The sequence below is a fragment of the Morone saxatilis genome, unplaced genomic scaffold (assembly GCF_004916995.1).
Source record: "Morone saxatilis isolate NCDOM2014 unplaced genomic scaffold, NCSU_SB_2.0 Contig4, whole genome shotgun sequence".
Taxonomy (NCBI): domain Eukaryota; kingdom Metazoa; phylum Chordata; class Actinopteri; family Moronidae; genus Morone; species Morone saxatilis.
This window is the reverse complement of record NW_023339984.1, coordinates 1,746,433-1,766,697: the sequence shown is the minus strand read 5'-3', so window position 1 is coordinate 1,766,697 and position 20,265 is coordinate 1,746,433. Positions and strand designations below refer to the sequence as shown.

Genomic DNA, 20,265 nt, shown 5'->3' with positions numbered 1-20,265 from the left:
ATTGCTCCTGATGCTGTGCATCGGTGTGTGAATGTGTATGAATGTTAGTTTCTGTTTGACGGACTTTGCCATCACTCATATTCATATCATATTTCTCACTTTGCCAAATACACATTTTTTATTTTTCACCAAAAGCCTTTTTTCATTGAACAAAAGAAGCCAAAAGTAGCTACATCTAAAGTATCATCATCTACAGTCACCTAATGCACTGTTTTATCTCCCTCTCTCAGACTGCAGCCTGTCTGAAACAGTAAAAGATTTTTTCTCTCAGCATACTGACGTTCTACCCGTTCAAACATCCCGACTAAGAATGGCAACACAGAGTAAGACCAAAGAAATGTCAGGCATGAGAGAAGGAAAGCATGAAAAAAAAGGCATATGGTTCTAATTTCTGACCTTCTGAGAAGTGAAAATACGGAATATTGTCCTGACAATTGTATTTATTTGTAATGTCATTACATTCAAACAAATTAAGACAAAGTGTCTCCACCCCAGTATGAAAACGCCAAAAATACAGAGAAAGAGGAAGCAGAGAAAGCGAGAGAGAGGGACAGCGATGACCAACATTTGGCCATTTCATCCAACAATCTGTCTCTCTGGGCAGGGACCCAAAGGCAAGTCCAAAGATCAGTGTCAGTGATCATCAGAGTTATCAGTTATTTGAGAAGCTGTCAACACAAATGTGAGGTCAGTCATAATGTCAAACCCTGCACACAACCCTAAAGAGTCCACATACACGCTGATGACATCATACATAGTACGACAGCAGGGTGAATAAACAGCAGGGACTCAGTATTGCTCACACACTGCAAAGCATGAGATAGATGGCAGCCAGGAGTCCCACAGGTAAGGAAGCATGTTGTTTTGCACACACATGCATACACTCATGTACACACGGACATAAGAAACACACACATACAATCTGTGCTAAGTGAGAGAGATGAACGGATTAGAGCCCCCTACTATAGAAATGTAGAGGCAGCCAGCACACCTTCGCTTTACTACTGCCAAACTGTGAGTGTGTCAAAATCTTAAAAAAGTATTACGATTTTTAAAATAAAAGTGTGTTTCATGGGTGACTTTCATTGACTTTGTATGCTATCACATAGCATACAAAGTCAATGAAAGACACAAGCGGGCGCAAAATACGCTACTTTTCTATTGGTGGTGGGAATTCATGTCAAATACGAGAAGCTCTATGGGGTGTGTGTCTGTGGGGGTTGTCAGTACATAGCCGTAGCCCTGCTGTTTAACCTAGCGGTAACCTCGTGGCTGACAAATGAAGCCAACGCAGAAATGCCAAAAACTGTAGTTCCTCAAATGGCCACTTGACTCCAGCAGTGAGTCAATGGTGATTTTTTAAATGATTCACCGGTTTAAATTATAATTAAGTTATGCATAACTAAGAGCACGGCTGCTTTTACTGACAGGTTGAGTGCTGTCTTCTTCTTTGGATTAGGCAGACTAGATGCTATAATATTGCAATTACTGCTTGTTAATAATGTTCCCTTTGACAGTTATTTATATCAGTTTCTTCATTTCCCAGGTTATTCATTTCCTTTGAACAGCTTCCTCCTTTGAAGTGAGTGATTGTACCATAATGTGTAATGTAATTTTCTTTTGTTAAAATGAATTTATAAATTTTCTACTGAAAAAAGTATTGGTATGGACTGGTAACTGGTATCTAAGTCAAGGGATCAGTACCGGTATCAAGCAATGCCATCACACGTGGCTGGGTTCAGTAACCAGCCTTCTTCAGTCCACCTCAGCTCCACCCATGCTCTACGTCTTTGCCCATTTTTGGTTAAATCTCGTTCATGTATAATGTTTTTCTGCCAGCACTTATCAGGCTTGCTAACGCTACAGCCGCAATGTGGGAGGCGACGGGTTAGTCAGTATCCTGCTTTTCATACATGGCGTTGAAGCTGGTACCACATTCAGGGGGGGTCAACATATGTAATAGACCCTGGAATCTTGCCTATTTCGTCACGTGGTAGTATTTTTGTAATTATGAGCCACATGGGATTCCATACCAGACAAGTAATTAACAAAACAAATCACACACTCACACCATTTACACATGTAAACATGTTTGCCTGGGTTTTACCAGGCTAAGAAATAGATTTCGTATGGATGAAATAAAGGAAATTGGCAACCTCTCTCTCAGACACACAGCGAACTGTAATCAAGTGTATTCAGAGAGAATTAGCTTTTGGAGAAAAGTCCAAACAATTACATCAGTTTGACCAAACTCACACAACAGCTGCAACCACAGAACCACAGAGAAGAACCTGAGCTGCACAACGATGAGGAGGAGGCCTGAGCTGATTTAACAGGATATGAAGAGTGGCAAACACACGCATACACACAACAAAGCCTCCAGGAACACCAACAGGTTCAAATCAGCATGCAAGTCTGTGAAGAGGGAAGGAAGGGAAAGAGCGAGGGATGGCTACAAAGGACAGAAACGATTAGGGAAAGAGAGGAACTCATTTTAAAGACAAAAGGAAATTACTGAACTAATGCTGCATCAGCTCAGGACAGATTCAAAACAGAAGTCCTGTTGTAAAGATGTGTGTAAAGTCAGCACTCAGTCAGCATGTAACCACAGAGGAACACTGATCGATGAGGACTGACATGGCCCGGAGACATCAAGGGTTTTGAATCCTGTGTCAATCACTTATATATGTCAGTAATTTGTTATGTAAATTACAACACGAAATTATGACACCCCCTGAAATGTTATTCTGTGGAAAATAAACAAACTTCATGCTTCTTGAGGTTTTTTGCATATTTTTTCTTGCAAAATAGCTTCTAGCTATGCTTTTTTGGGTAATGTCAGCTGACCAACAGCTCAATGTGACATTCATATGTTACGTTCATCATTGATATGAGGAATTAGTAGCTCCCTAAACAGCTAAAAAGATATTAAGGTTTTATATCCAGCTCTGTGTATACTAACCTTGCAAGGCAAATGGACTCACTAGATCACGAGAATCCATCTTTCCGACTTCAAGCTATGTGCTTGTGTCCAACCACAGTGGTTCAGACCAATCAGCGTCCTGCTGGCAGTGGCGGCATGAGCTTCGGTGTGGTTTAACACTAGGTGTGTGTGATAACGTGTGGGAGAAGTAAATGTTCGCTGAATGTAAAACAACAATGGCGGCAATCCAATCACCTGCAGAGCGTTATTTTTAAAGTGCCTGCCCTTTTCCAAACAGTTTTCAACAACGACTTCCCAAATGGTTCTGTGCAACAAACCATCTGGTTATGTGTATACTAGTCTGAAAAATATAGAATATTCTAAAACAATAACACAGTAAGCACATACAATAGCCAATATAAAAACACCCAATGTTACAGCTCCGAAAGCACACAGTTAAACCACTCCTATGCTTTAAGGATCCAAATGACATAATAGATTGTTGCACAGTGCACACTTTAGGGTGGACACACTAAAAACCAAGAATGAAGAAAACAGCCAGCAAAAGGCCTGATTCTTTTCCCCAAATGACTATCTGATTCATCTTGTTAGCATCTTAAGGCTTTGGCCTCTATCCAAGTGTATTGAGTGTGAGTCATCTGCATCAGAACTATACCATACATTCGGCAGTGCAGCAGCATCCGAGCTAAGCCTTGAGCTAAAACCCAGCCTGGTTTAGTACTACTAAAATGCTAATCTAATTTCTACTCATAATATTCTATCAAGGGATTAGAGCACCCAGCGGCATTGGGGGAGTGCCAAGCCTGAACCATTTTATCAAAAGAAGCTGCAATAGTGAGAGTAGCACCCCACTCTTGGTTGTTTTTTTTGTTTTGTTGTAAATGTAATCTAGGGATCTAGAGGATCTAAGGATAATTAATTTCACATTTTAAGGACAATTTGACTCATAACATGTACTGCAGTGTGCTGGTAGATTGGATTAAATGGAAGTTAATTAAACAGCCCAGGTCAGTCCTCATTTGAGGGAGGCTCACTCAGCCTCACCCAGAAACAGCCACTCTCTCTGGGGTGAGGTGTGTCACATTTTATACATAGGTTGACATCATGGTACTGCATTAGAACTTATTGTTCTAAAAGAATTGCTCCAAGTAAGCTCTTACTTTAAAATGATGTCAGATCCAGAAGAGAATAAGGGATTTTGATTTGTGGACTGTACAACTGAAAGTCATTAAAGCTGCAGAGGGTAACCTTTATGAAAATAACTTTTAGTCATATTTGCCGAAATCGTCACTATATCCTGACAGTAGTACATGAGACAGAAAAGTAGTGGAAAAACCTGGTTCCTCTGGCTCGTCCTAGTGCTCCTAATGGTATTGCAAAAATCCACCAGGTCTGACCAAAAACAACCAATCAGAGCTGAGAAAGATCCCAGGTCAAATACTGACGCTAGGGTTGTTGGCTTGTAGATAGTTGAAAAAAAAGTAAAACATTACATTTTGTATAAAATGGGAAGGGAAGGCTAAAGAAAACACTGCGCACTTTTGAGAGATAACATTCAGTTAACTAATACCTGTAAAGATCTATGTGTATACTGTGTCTCTCAGACACATTGATCCTATGAGCTGTAAGTTGACTGTGATAGGAAAAACAAAGCTCTGATACAGAGACAGACCTCTTTTCCTTATCGTAAAATGCATTTTTATGAACCATGGTGCACTTGAAAGGTATCTTTTAAATTAGTTATTTAAAATAAAACTCAGAAAAGGCTAAATGTAGACATGGGTTGAAAAAAATTAAAAAGCACTCTCCTGCTCTCTACCTTCTTTCACAGACAGAATATATTACAATACATTCCTCCTTTTCTGACCACCTTCCCAAAGTCATTTTCATACAATCCCTTACATCTCCACAATGTACTATATTTAGCTGTTGACTCATAACGTTCACATTCCACAAATACCTTTTGCAAGTGAAACAATATTGCGGAGAAAAGCATGAAATCCTCAAAGAAATTCTTTCATGCGTTCACTCTGCAGAAATTTCCAACATTTCCTGCCAAGCAATCTTGCCTGCACACACACACACACACACACACACACACAAACAACTCATTACACACTCTGTTCCACTGGCCGATGGCCACGTGCAACTACAAGGCGAAGCCAGCATGCATGTGTGTGATGAAGAGTGTTCATAAGACCAGAGAGAAGAACTTGATGAGATTGACTGTGTGTCATTGCTGTGCTTATGCAGCATCCTGCAGACAGGCCCCTCATCAGTGCTATTGATCCACTGTGTGGTGGATGGTATACAAAGTATCTTCTCCTCGCACAGTAATGGGGGTTCAAACCCCCTTGCTGCTGGGCCAAAACAACCTTCACCTCAAGGTCTGCTGAACGTCAACCCCCCCCTCATTGACAGCACGGAGTGAGAGGGGAGGGAAGAGCTCTGATGGATAGGACAGGGACAAATAAGAGGAGACAATAGGTGTGGATATGCAGACAGTGCAAAACTAGTACTCTGTATTGCTAGCAGCACTAAATGGTACAAATAACCAAAAAAACAGCTAATTAAGCTATAGAAATTCTCTATAGCTACAGTGTACATTATCAGGCTTGTTAAAGGCCCTATGTGTAAATTTTAGCAGGAGTAAATCACAACCCTGTTAATTTGAGACATAATTCAAATGATATTATATTATATAAGGAACAAGGCAATAGCATAGAAGAATAGCAGCCTTATCCATTTTTCCATTGCTGAAATATGGCAGGAAATATGCAGGAATCCTTCATGGCACAAGATCTATATGAGGCTGCCATTTCCCGAGATACTGTGAGAATACTGACCAATTGGGCCCCCTGATTGGCATGGCCATACATATCTGAATGAAAATGAATTCTATGGGGATCCAAAAGTCTCATCTTTGCAGACATATCCACTTCATGCTTATCCCATGCAGTTTTTTGCCTGTGGTATAAATGTGTTATTTCCCCCTAGTCTATTTGAATATTGTCAGAGTCAGTGTCAGAATTGTATAAATTGGGAATAACTGGAAAGCTGACACACATACTTCATGCCACCCCTGCATAAGTCAGTGCCCCACTTGTGCCACCCCATTAAAAAAAGTCTTGCCCCTGTTTCCAGGGTCCCTGGTGGGTTAATCCAGCCCTGTTAATGCCGCACTCACTGTCTATGGGAAGCCCATCACCTTTAGTGATACTGATAAGACATTTTGATTACATTTAAAAAAATATGTATTATTGTGTATGCATTATTAAAAGGGTGTCCTGGGTTTCAATGAAAGGAGTGCCATAAAGGTTCAAATGCGATTTCAGAGGATAAAATTCAAGAAACACTGTAATTGTTGAACAGTAGTTACTGTTCTAGCACCAGAGCTTAAGAACAATACCGGCCAATACATTGGTCCAGATCCAGATGAATCTTGCTGTTTTGACCTTTCCAAGCTCCACTTAAACCGAGGGAGGCACTGATCTGATACGCTAGATCAGTATGCTGACCTTATTGAGAGAATCAGGCAATCTGCCATGACATGACCGATCCACTGTTTGTTTGTCAGCGCCAATATAAAACTCAGTGTTTCCACTGTCAGCTCCTTTCTTTCAATCAAGGCAGGCTACCAGCTCAGTTTTGAGTGCTGCTGTGCTCCTTGGCCTCATGTTACTTTACATATTAAGGTTTCCAATATATAGATTTGCGGCCCATCGGTTTAGTAAGAGCCAATGTCTTGTCCTTTAGTGTAGTCCTCACATTATGTTTTTCCATGTTGTGCCATACAGTTGTACTATGTGTTCTGAGATTTTCTTTTCTTTTTTTAATTCACTCAAATAAATTACATGTAATTTAAAATTGGGACAATTGTTTTGAAAAAGTGACAGACCTAGTGGCATCTAATGGTGAAGTACCACTAACCACTCTCCTTCCAAGCATGTACGGTGGCTGTGTAGGTTCTATCTAGACCAAGCAGTTTTGGTTTGTCTTTTCTGGGCTACTGTAGAAACATGACAGTTCAATGTGGCAGACTCTCCAGGATAGATTATATCCAGGATATTTGGTCATTTTAATCAATTTAAAAGGTATCCATGTTGTTGTCCATGACTGGAAAACTAGTCCATGTTTTATCCATGTTTTCCAGATCTTCCAAGATGCGTGGGAACCCTGAATTATTCTCATTTTCAAGTGATTATACACAAATGAAGACATACCTATGAATATCATACTCCATTTCTGACTATAGATCCTCCTAAAAATGTTATTCAGCCCTATTTGCCAGTAGACCGTCCAGCGGCGAAAAAACTCTCTCTGAACTGTAATGTGGCGATCTGGATGCCACAGTGAAATCTCCTTGAAAGTATTTAAAAATCAGCCAAAACTCAACAGGCCGAGTCAGATTACACTATATGACCTTTAAATGATGCCAACAAGAGGGGGGCTGTAACTCTCACTTTGTATTCACACAAACAGGGACCGACAGGATAATCAAAGTGACCCAGGGGTATTCACAAGCTCAGACTATTCATTTAGAACATGTGCCATCTTCTGATGGACACTCATTTGTTTTCTTCAATGAACAATGAACAGCTTCAGAGCAACTCTATGGATAACATCAATACTCCAGCCTCTCCAGTACACTCATATACTCATTGGCATTCAGGACTCACACGAGCCCTCAGTGACACTCATTTTCTTCTTTGGAACTACAGTCCACACCAGAACAAATACACCCTGTCTCCAAACAGTATGTACCAATACAAAATACACTAAACTAAATATGTGTATTCAAATAAGGCTTGTACATACATCACGTTTGTCGTATCTACTGTTTCCTGACCTTGTGCATCTGATAAAGGAAGCAGAGGCGGACGGCCATTTCCACTGACCTCTCAGATTGCTGCAGGTCATATGATAAAACGGCCTTAATTTAGATACTGTTTTAAAATAGACCTGTTTATCAGGAGTACACAGACTATGCTGGATGATTCATGCATTCATCTCAAGAGCTAATTCCAAATCAGACCAAAACCAGAACATCTACATCGAATAGAAGGATGCATTTGAAATCTGCTGTTTAAAACAATGAATTCACTGTTACCATGAAGAGCTTGTAGCGCTCATCTGAGGAAACCTGTGCTGCAACTACAATGTGCAGGCCTGATATCTCATCAGCTGTGGGCTCATGTAAGACCCTCATGGGTTGAGCTTTTGCAAAAAAGGCCTAAAAGAAACCTGTAAGCAAGACTCCAGAGCCAACATTATCACCTTATACATATGTCTTGGCTAACATGGTAGCAAACAGTGGGATAATTACACATCAAGCTGACACAGAGCAATATCAGTATTAATCTGGATTTTATGTCCACCTGATGAATATTCACACTCTCCTTTAATGCTCCACTGTGTCCACCAGCTAGTCTCTAACTGTCTGCTGTTTGCTGCTGAGCAGGTTGGAGAGAAAACAATGAGCTGAAAGAGGCTAAAAGGTTCTGTATAGCTGAACTGCAGAGTTGGTTATAACTCTATGTGGGTTTGTCATGAGCAACATCTTTTGGTCATTTAATCCACTGTTAATGTAAAAATATCAGTTAGTACAGTTTTATCAATACATGTAAATAAATTTAACTTGCAGTTTTTATAAGGTAACCAATCCTTATTCTTTACTCAAATTAATATTTTTCGCTTTAAACTTGTAGCAGGCAATTTCTCAGCACTCAGGTGGCCTAAGCATGTTGTCAGCCCTCCAGAGGGTCTGATGGATTTTTTCCAAGGCCAGAGACACAAAAGACCCTGAAAGAAGTTTAAAAAAAAGAGCTGTCTGATCAAATGGCCAATTGTGTTTTTTTGGGAAGCGAACAGCTCCCTAAAATCCGCCTCCTTCTGTGACCAACACAAATGCTGGCTTTGTCCCCTGGAGGCTGCTGACTGTCCCTGGACACACAGACCACTATTCAGACTGCTCACACACACACATTCATCCAAAACAAGAAGAGCATCCAGTTCGCACTTGATTCTATCAATGAGGTGTACCGCTCTGCACTTCACATGTCCTGTTTGTCCTCATGCACACAACACACACACACTCACTGGCTTTATATACCACCTCAGGAGGCCCGGTGAAGGCATGCCACCAATGTGACACATGCCCACAGCCCAGCGCCTGGAGGGCTGTCTAAATAGCCTCTATGAGCCCACACCAGTGCAAATATGCTGTCAGCGCCTTCAGATTCAGATCAGAGAGTGAGTCAGTGAGTGGCTGAGGAGAACAGGAGGCACTGAACGAGCCTCAAAGGAAAAGGACTGCTCCAGATCCTCAGCTACAACCCCAAAATTCACCCCTGTTGGGAATTTTGTTGAGGTTAGATGAGAGGCATGGGTGTGAATGTCCATGTTCTTATCAGTCTAGATCCATGGTGTTAACCAGGATTGATTATAATCTACTGATCAGTGGGGCAATGCATAACTCCAAGGACATAGGTGCACACTGTGAGTCAACTTTAAACTTGTTGGGTAACTGGGGACAGAAGGAATAGGCATTATTTGATTGCAGTTATCGGTTTTACTTTACTTGGCATAGCCCTGGTCAATCTGAACTCCATTCAGAAAACGAGCAATTTAGAAGTTGTTTGCTTGGCATCTTGTGGAAAGACCTGACATCATTTTGACCAGTTTATTACAAATAAATCATAGAAAAAATCAGTTTATTTTGGGTTCATACCACTTGATTTGAAATTTGGGAAGTTGGCTACATTTTTGCATTGCAAGGTTGGTTACTGTGCTGCCCCCTATAATTAAATTTTAATGAAGAGGGATGTCATGTCACAACTCAGGATAACTAAGAATGCCAGTTCAGATCAGGGTAGTCTTTCTCACATTTTCTGATGTACAATTTGTTGCAATTTCAGACTGCCCTTACCAGACATTCAACAGTACTCATCTTTTGTGATGTTACCCAAGTTTGATAAGCAACCTCTTGTGGTCTTGTGAATAATGACCAAGAAAGGTTAGATTTATCCTCTGGGAATCATGAACATCCAATTAAAATGTCATTTCAATCTGGGCAGTAGCTGCAGATTATTCTGCTCTGGAGCAAAGCGTTAAATGGACAGACAAGCTGACCAATCAACCATAGGCCTTGGCACTAATGGGGCAAAGAATAGCTCAGTCACTGTATTCTTCCAGAAATCAAATGATCTTTGTTCCTCCAGTGATGGCTTGGAATGAATCTTAGAATAGAAATTCACAACACTTGAGATTCAGGCAGTCAATGTACAGATAGGTGTAATATAGAAATACATACAATAAAGTGTTACACATAAAAAAGTTGAAAAGAAGAACGTGATACAGCTGAAACTGAATAAAAGATGGTACTTGTCTTTCTGATGGTGCCTTGCAGCTTAATTCATCTGTTCTCAGGCCTCCATCACAGCTCGTGGTTGGTTTTTCATTAGCTGACGTGTCTGAAGGACAAGCGTGTAATGGGATTTGTGGGGATAAAGTGAAGGGAATATGAGAAAGAGGCATAATGTTGGCTAATGAAAGGACAACAATAACGGTGAGTGAGAGATCAAAGCAAAACAACAACCAAGAGAATGTGTGAGGGAAGGAAAGGAGATATCATAGAACTTATGAGAATGAGTCAGATCTGCGAGTGCAGTCTCACTGGACAGATCGCCAGCTTCGCATTTACTAAACACCAGCATGACACAGCAATCTGAGCTTGGTGCATCTGTCCACTGCCAGCTGAGCCACACATCTGTGTGGTATGATACCTGCCAATAATCCACCAACCCCCTATACTCCACAGCCACACAGCACCCAGTAGAAAAACAGGCTGTTCTCTGCTTACTCAGTAATTACAGAGAAGGCCAGCAACCGAACAGTGTAGGTTTCCTGATGCAAATGATACAACGTTTTCTATCATTTTCTTACATTTTCCAAAATGCAAGAAGCTACTTACAGTCTTGAGAAACTGCAGGCAATGTTGCCTGTACTATTCAATGAAACAGGTGGGACGCACGAAACAGGCAACCCGTTTTGTGCGTTCCATACAGACGCCAATGCTTGGTTTGGCCAGTATGTTAAATTGGCTGTAGCTCTTCTTGGGGGCTTGGTAGGTACCACTCTAGCATAATTTCTGGACACAGCCACGGTTAAAGTAAGGTGATGTAGTATAAAGAGCAAGAAAGTCTGCACCCAATCTCAATGTCTTTAACCCAGGAGATCACTGATTGTGTACCATGTGAAAGCAAAAGTAAACCATTTCTTTTAAGTAACATGCGAAAGTTAACTTACCTAACATACTAAGATACGTCATGTACATAACATAACTTATGATCATTTCCTAAACCTAACCAGGTGAGTCAGTCAACGGTATGTTGGCAGAATTAAGAATGGGGATATTATCTCCCTGCATAGCTAGCTACTGTAGCTCCATGAAAAATAGTGACAGAAATGATACAATAATGGCACGAGTGAGATTACGCAGCTGTACAACTAGCTGTAAGTCATCTTAGATAAATAACCACTCTTAAGTCCTCAATAGTTGTGAAAAACCTGTTTTGCACTGTAATAGCAAAAACTCGACATTGTTGACATTTTAAGGTCCCTAAAAACCTTAAACCCTCTCAAACATCCTCATCAGTGCAACCACCCCTGAAGAAAACAAAGCTGAGATTCTCGGCCCTCTATTCCTTCCCTTCCCCACTCTCCACAGTATGTGTGGGATATTGACTGAGGTGAGTGAAGGGCGGCTGGCTGAATAGCTGGGTTTGTCGGGGCTGGTGGTGGGCAGGATGATGAACAAGATTTTACAGCCGTCTGCAGATTTCTGTCCTTGTTGCCAAAAATGAAAAGTATGATGATGAATCACCATTAAAAGGCCCATTTCTTAAATTTTGTTGACATAATACAGATGCTTATTCACATTTAGTACAGTTGTTTTAGTGCTGCGTCTCATCTGAGGCCCATCTGTGTCAACTTAGTGGGCAAACCCATGTAAGCTCCCTGTGTGGGTCTTAGTTGGGTCACTAATGGGAAATGAGTGGGCAACACCAATGGGGCCCATTTGGGTTGCCACATACCCAGTTGGGCCCCACCTAACATTCAGTGCAATTCTGCATGAAGCCCACATTGGCAATTGACATGGGGCCATTATGGTACCCGCGGACAATCCAACATTGGCCGCACATACAAACGGCAAGGGCACTGGCTTTTAGTTTTTGTTGTAACCACCGTAGTTTCTCCAACACACTTCACAGCTCGTTCTCATTTCCAGGTTGTCAAATACAGTTGCAAGCGGTGTTCAGTTGCAATCTGCAACTTCACTGCTAGATGCTCCTAAATCCTACACAATGGTCCTTTAGTGGAAGAAAACTGAAGATAAAAATAGGATTCTTATAGAGAATAAAGCAAGTTTCTGTCTTGAGGACAGGAAGATGATTTTAGAGCCAACCATTCTCATGCTGATCGCTATACTGTAAAATATTATGCTCATCACCAAGTACTAGTTGATCCTCACTAGCAACAAGAAGAGGCCTAACACACTATCATTTTCATTTATTTGTTTAAAACTACTGTTTAGAACCAGAACAGGTCTGGTTGAACTCATTCCTCAGGTAGATTCTAAACTTGGACAGACTGCCTATAAATGGAATAAATCTCAGAGGATTTAAAAAAGTCTCTTTTAAACTCACAACTCTGAATGTGTTTAGTGATGTCTGTGATTATCACTGATGCTGTGTGCTTTTTGTTATGTCTGGCTATGTTCTTTGTATGTTATACGCTTTTGTTCGTCTGGTTATGTAGGAAGGAGAAAAAAAAGCATATTTCTAAAGGAATAATTATATCATAAATCAATAAAACTTTATTTTATAGTATGTTTGTGATGCACTCTGCAGCATGCATTGTGTTTGCTTTTATGCTGAGATACAGTATTTGGATTTGGTTAATGCTGGTTCTTTCCTTTGCAAATACACAAGGTGAAGGTTATTAATAATCTATACTATAGTCTCATATGTTTATAGTATTATCAATAAATCACATGTTGTTTGGTAATAATATGATCTTTAAAGAATATATCTTACATGCTAAATCTTCATGCTTTCTACTTGTAAGGCCATTACCCAGTGTACCGCACCTAACATACTCTTAAATACTTTACTTTGCTTACTGCTTGGTCTGCTGGGAAAATGCTTAGTCATGTCCTGCAAGGTGGAGGCAGAGAGAGGCAGATGCTGGGCGTTGGGACTGCAGAGGAAGAAACTACGTACCCTTGAGGACTTTAACACAGCTGTGACCCTGCTACTTCTCCTGAGCCCAACAATCTCCACGAAACCGCAGTTTATATGATACTGTTCAAATACACACCAAGAGCACATGCAGAGATTGTTCCAATCTGTGTTTGTTACATAATACTAATTGCCAAAAATGACCAAAAAGTTTCTTTCTGCAGTGATATATAGGTGTTATCCAATGGGCAGGAATTTTTGGTATTGACTGACTATTTCGGCACTAAAAATAGGATGTCATAATACTTCAGTTTCAACAGTTTAACAGGTAGTTTTGAGCACTCCACTGTATAAGTTTTACCCTAACCCTAACCCGCTTAGCCCCATCTAAAACCTCAGAACTCTATACATTACTCTGAAATTCAAATCACAGATATATAGAAGTTAAAGGACACACCACTGGGCATGGCGGAGCAGTCAATGACTTTCACTTGCTCTGTAAATAACTTTATAAAGAGTAGGGTCTAGACCTGCTGTATTTGAAAAGTGTCCTGTGATAACTTTTGTTTTAAATTGGCACTATACAAATAAAATTGAATTGAATTGAACTGAAGTTGGGCAGTTGAGCTGGTGCGTATTGGAACAGTGGAAAGACTAATAAAGACAGTGTGATGAGAATATATGGGCAGTCGCTGGTGGTTGGACTGACGATGGCCGGTTTGAACATTTTAACATATCACCCAACCCTACTGTCAACTAATAGAACATTGTCGCAGACTATAGGGTATGTTCTCCAGTCAGCAGCACACCACAGAAGAAGAAAGGTGTCTCACCAGTCAACAGCTGCCATAGGAAGCATCAGGATACATAGAAAAAGTGTGCTGTGCTCTTTGAAAACAACTCTTCTCTAGGTTAAAAAATGTATACTTGGTTAGGGTAAGTGCACCCAAAATTCCGGTAACACTGTGATCAGTTTTGGCAAAGTAAAACCGTGCCCACAAACAATACAAACCATATTTATCTAAACCACTTTATCTGGAGGTGAAAATGAAAGTGAGCACACCTGAAATGTTGCACCGGAAAGCTGTGTACATTTGGCTGAAGTTGTGCCTGAAAGTGTTCAGTTGGCTCATGAGTACAATGTTATCATTGGGAATGATGGCGAACTAAATAAAACAGGTTAGAAGAAACTAGAATTATCATTTCAATTTTCATCGTGTGGGAGCATTTTCCCTCCCTTTAGATTTAAGACATTCTGGTAACGTCTCAAATTCAAACCCTAACTCAATCTCCTTCCCCACTGACCAATATTTCTCACTGAGTGGCAGATGGAAACTGAAGCCTAGTGGCTATCACATTAACATCCTTTAACTGATCACCACTGAAGAACCGCATTTTCTCTTCTCCCCTCTGTCGCTCTTTCTGTTTATATCTGTGCCTCTCTTTCTGCAGAATCACGCTGCCGCCGTTGACACAGCCTGATTTCCCCCCATCACAATCTGACCTTGGCTAAGACAAAAAAAAAAAAAAGAGTGGCAGATGTCCTCCTCTGCAGGAGCAGACCTGGTGGTAAATTACACCTCCACCCCCCTCTAACTGCCCTGTCCGTCATCACAGCCTCACACTCCTGATTGCAATGTTAATCACTCCACTTTCACACACACAGAGATTAATAACCTGAAGGCTGCGATAGCTACAAACAGGAACTCGCTTCTGTTTTAGGCCTGAGCTTCTGAGGTGAAACGGAGGGAAGAAGCTCATTTGTTCTTCATGGCAGCACAGCCTCAAGGAAGTCTAAGGCTTCCTGAGTGGCTCGTGACGTCATTATGTCAATGTGTATACAGGTTTAAAGCCCCTATCTGTAGGGATTTTATGTGATTATAGCATTTCTCTAAACTAGTTCTGATGGCCTGCCGAAGTGTAGAAAATTAGACAATCTTGGTAAAAAATCTTTGTGTTGCTTTCAGACTGTTCAATTTAGAGTCGCAGAGACCAATCTGTGTCTTTTCTAAACTACCACTAGGGGATGCCAAAGTTAGAAATTCTTAAATTCACTATTCTGGCTTTAAACAGTTTAGGCCACCACATACAAGACTAAAACAGCCAAGAACAACAATAATTCATTAACTGAATGATACCTGTTAGTAAATCAAACTAAATGTTTACAGTGATGAGAGTGATATGAAGTTCAGCACAAGGTCACTATCTCATTATGTCACATTCATTCTATGAGTCACTATGGGCGTTTATCCTTTCAGTTAAACTAATCAGACTCAGCCAAAATCTCCTCTAGCCAATCATGTTGTTGTTATCAAAATCTGTTCTCCTCTCTGCTGCTTTCAGCTGTCATTTCAGTGCAAAATCGTTGCGACTCTCCTCCACCCAGTTCACCTCCAGTTCATCATATCCAGTGCCCAGGCTGAGCTTATCAGAAGTCTACTCCACAACCAGATCTTCAGCACTCTCTTCGTTCCACCACCACCAGTGTCTATACTCCACGTCATAATGGGGTCTAATCGCCAAAGACGTTTTCTCATCTTTATTGTGCTAACGTCATTTAAATATATTTGCTCATGTTTTTGCTGATTGAAATGAGTGTTTGGGATTTTGGTGTCCCCTTTGGACACAAAAAGTTTGAAAAGCAATGCTGCAGCTGTTTAGTTGAGTTTTTCTGTTTCCTGTTTATGGTAGTAATATATCTTTCAGACTTACTACACACAGAAACTGCTTCAAAAATAGTTTTAAAAAGTGTTCAATTTCAGGAGTTAGTCAAGGGCAGGGCATTTACGTAATTAATCCTGCGGGGACAAATTTTCATATCATTATAGTGCACTTCAGCAGCTGGTATGTGCTCAACGCTCAGACTGGACTTGATCATCATGAAGCTCTGCTACCTCTGAGTGACTAGACCTACTTCCACCTGACAGAAAAGAGTACGCAGCTCTTTAGTAGTTGGGTAGTTGTGACATGCTGATGATTTTAACACTAGCCATGTCCCTTCCTTGTGTACATATCTGATTTGCAGTATTTCGCTGTGCTTTCCACCAGGGCTTTTCTCCTTTTAATACCTTGCCTGACACTCCGGTGCCAATCAGACGACCAGGTCCCAGAGAATTCTCCCGGTGCTCCCGATGGCCAGACCAGGACGGGTCACTTGCCTGCTAAATTATCCTTTACTGATCCTGTAGGGAAATGTATTTTTCTGAATTTGACCCACTCTAAGTAGTAGAGGCAGTGGCCAGATCTGAGCCAGTGCCTTGGTCAAGGGCACAGACTGGAGGATTAACCTAACATATATGTTACTGATGGTGGGGGACACTGGAGCACACAGAGGAAACCCATGCAAACACAGGAAGAACATGCAAACTCCACACAGAAAGGCCCTGCCTGAGCCGGGATACTAGTGCATGTACATGTGCACACAAGACACAAACAAAACAGGGACCCTCTGATCAAAACATTACCCAATAGCACTAACTGAAGAAACTTCACACAGTACCTTCAATCACTAAAATGAGGACTTAAGACTTGCAGATGACTGCTCTGAGAATCTACTTAAGACCTGACTGCCTAAAAACTGAGATTTGAAAGCCAAAAACTTGAGATCTCAAGTATCGATGTGGTAAAATCCCCAAACAATACAGAAATAAAAACAGCATCAGGCAGGCCTTGCATGGTCACACACCTTAAATATTTGATTATTAGGCCTGTGCACTAAAAGGATTTGGCCTCAGCACAAGCTCTATTAAGGCACACAGGAAAGGAAATGGTCAACATTCAAAGACCGAAAGGGAAATGTGCAGATTCTTTTTCAGGTCCTAATCATAAAGCACCCACAAAAACAGATTTTCCAACTGATTCTGTATCATATGACGTTAATGTACTGTAGCTTCTTCTTTGGCATTAAAATCCATGTATAAAAACTTCCTGTAAATGACAGGTTGAAACATCCAGACTCATATGTTCATAACAGTGCAGTGCTTCAGTGGTTATTTGGAGTGCTTACAGGAAATACTGCAACTGTGGTTGAATGGAAAACACTGGCTAATAGACAACAGGCACACCATGACTGAGTGTGGTAGCTGTGGAGCCCACAGCTCTGCCTCTCAGGCCTTTCTATCACAACTCCGATGTCCAAAACACAACTTTGTAACCAACCTGCCAGAAACATCTGCTGTAGCAACACTCTGCCTGCCCGATTGAGCCAATATCAATATCTTGCTGTCAAATAGGTCATGATGGGAGGAAGCAAAGAGCAAAGTTCCTCCAGGTGTGCTTGCAAGATCGTTGGTGCCCAAAGCTTGCTGGTGAAGTGACTATCCACAGAGCTAGTAGGTGAGCACCATCAATCTATGCCAATGACTGTGCCACACCAAGCTAAATAACAAAACGTGAGAAGGTGAACAAATGACACAACAAATGACAACAAGCAAAAGCTGTGAAACTCAGTCCCATGGAAAAGAGGTTGTGCCACTAAATCCTACACACTGGTACTTTAAGTGGTGCAGGGCAGCAGGGTTACATAAGAGCTAATAAGCTATGATAGCTGTTTCAGACTCATTGATCCCCCCTAAAAAGTCACCACTGTGAAAATCATTTGCTACTGGTCAATAGTGTGAATTCACAAGTAAAGTTCACCATGTAGCTGACTGCGACAGATCTAGCCCTCGAGCAGATTCCCTGATTGTAGCAATTCCATTAAAAGGTTTAGCTCCAAAATGTTATTTTAAAGCTGCCTTCAAATGGAACTCGTGAGCTTGTGGTTACGACATGGGAAGTGGTCGAGCCTGCGTGAAATTGTGAACTCTGAGCTTTCAGAAAACTTTCACTTTGGAGGTTGTGAATACCACAGGAGGAAAAACACAGTAAAGACAGGCGGCATCTGTAAAATACTATCTGAATTACCACAAGTAACAGGTGTATAGTGTATACAGTTACCTTGTAGTGAGCCATTACAGGACTTCCTATCAGAACAGATAGCATACTCCTTGTAATGGCATTAATCGTGTCCACTTAATTCTCTATTTGCCAAACACTGAGAAGGCTTTACCATGGTTTAACACATAACAGGGAAGACATGATAAACCTGAACATGCTGTGTGCTGTTCACTGCCATCACTGTGCAGGATTACAGCAAATTCCAGCTCCAGATCTGATCTCACAGACTCTCTGATGCCCCAGGTTTGAGGACAGGCAGTCTAAGCTGTACATCTGGCATTCACTTTGCATTCCTGTCCCTGCAGCCGTGTGTACACATTAGGACATCAGAGCCGCCAGACTGGTGACACTGATACCACCTTACACCTGTTGTGAGGGGCTCAATCTGAAGCAGGCTGTAAATAAAGTCACCTTTACCAAGACAACATGCTCTATATCGGGCTATATATGAGTGTCAGAGCACTCACTGTGTTTAACGCTATCTGACAGAGGCACACGCTGGCTCTCTTGTGTGTGACTCATTCACTGTGGCACACCGTAACCTGCTGTTTGGCAGGCTGATGGAAAGGAAATAGAATCATTTCTATGTCAATGTACTCCAGACTATGAATAAAAAATGCAAAAAATGAGCCAAAAGTGAATTTGCAAGCACTGAGGGGGCAAAATACTGTAAATCTAGCTTAGTATAATCAGGAAGAATTCTTCAGCCCACACACCATCAGTGGCTCTGGATAGACAGCAGTAACAGGATTGGCAAGGGCAACTTAATGACTTTCCAGCAGTCATTTGGACGTCCATGCAAGTGTCACATTGAGGGCAACGCCTTCCCAGCGAGTGCCTGCTGTCTCTATAAACTCTCTCCCAGCACTTCAGGATCACTGGCAGCGACGTACAAGCAGCGCCAATACGTCACACCAAACTCCATTGAAAATCTATCGCGTTTATGTTTCCTCGGACATCAGCTAATATACATACGTGACATCGAATGACGTAGGCGCTCGCGCATGTCTTTAGGTCTTATGTGAAATTCGGCGTGCACTGAATTCACCAAGTGGCACTCATTTGAATAAAATCTGAACTTTTATAGCGAGTCATGCAGCTTAATAAAAACCCATCAGTGTTTATTCTATCGGACGTAAATACTTGAGAAACCATAGATGTTATTTCAATTCAAGCGCTTGTTTAAGTGTTAAATGCTTGCCGAATTAGAGGGTATTTTCTGCTGACTCAGGCTATGAGTGAAATCACGCTCTTGCACGCATGTGTCTTTGCAGATGTCCGAGTAAGAGTTAAACTGATATGTTTTCAAACGAAGTTCGGTAGGTCGGAACGTCATCGGACATGAAAGGGGTGCACAGACGTGTACCTGTCGGGTTGTAGCGGGGCCCTCGTTCCCGATGGGTGAAGGTGTCTCTCCTTCGAGCGATGCTGGGGTCACCGGAGAGGAAGCCATGTCCCCCCGCCCCTCAATCACTCACTAACAGCTGCTCCTGGTGCCACTTTCCGGGGTGTCTTCCAGCATTCAGCCCCGCTCCTGTTGCCCCGTTGACGGCAATGGGTTCCTGTCCGATACCACAGTGATTCTCTGTCCGGGTACACAGTGGAGCCACTGTCCCTCCTCCGGCCGGTGCTCGTATGCTTGTAGTCCGTATTCCAGTAGGCAGATGACGTTTACGCGGGTCTCTCACTCACTTTTTCACACACACACACTCTCACTCTCACTCTCTCTCTCTCTCTCTCCTCCTGTGTCACACTCTCCTTCTCCCTGTCTCTGACCACTGTGCTCTGGAACACTGCCTAAGAAGAGAAGATTCTTATTTTGCAGGATGTCTCTCTCCTCTCTTCTACTGTATCAGTGTGTGTGAATCTGGGTTGCTGTACTTCCTCCAGCACACACTCTGAGCAGCCTCTCTCTTATATTTTAGTTCAGTGCTAGATTTCATTGGCATGGCAGCAGCTCATCCCATGTATGTATCCCAATATGCTGACTATTAGATAACAATCCATGGTGAGAACTTGCATCGGCCAGCATCCAGTCCTGTGCCTTCAGGATGAACACAAGGGGGTAAACACGTTTGTATACCGTGTCAGATGAACTCCTGCCTCCCATACACACACTTCCTGTCAGATCTCACACATTCC

General features: G+C 41.7%; 1 protein-coding gene across 1 annotated transcript in view; it reads right to left on the bottom strand.

Moving 5' to 3' along the window:
- The window catches only part of LOC118338487, a 197,083-nt gene extending 177,118 nt beyond the window's left edge, over positions 1-19,965 (bottom strand). Inside the window, exon 1 of the mRNA XM_035675792.1 lies at positions 19,490-19,965. Coding sequence (XP_035531685.1) covers positions 19,490-19,576 — 87 coding nt within the window. The 5' untranslated portion in view covers positions 19,577-19,965. The remainder of the gene's footprint in view (positions 1-19,489) is intronic.
- Positions 19,966-20,265: the final 300 nt, after the last annotated feature.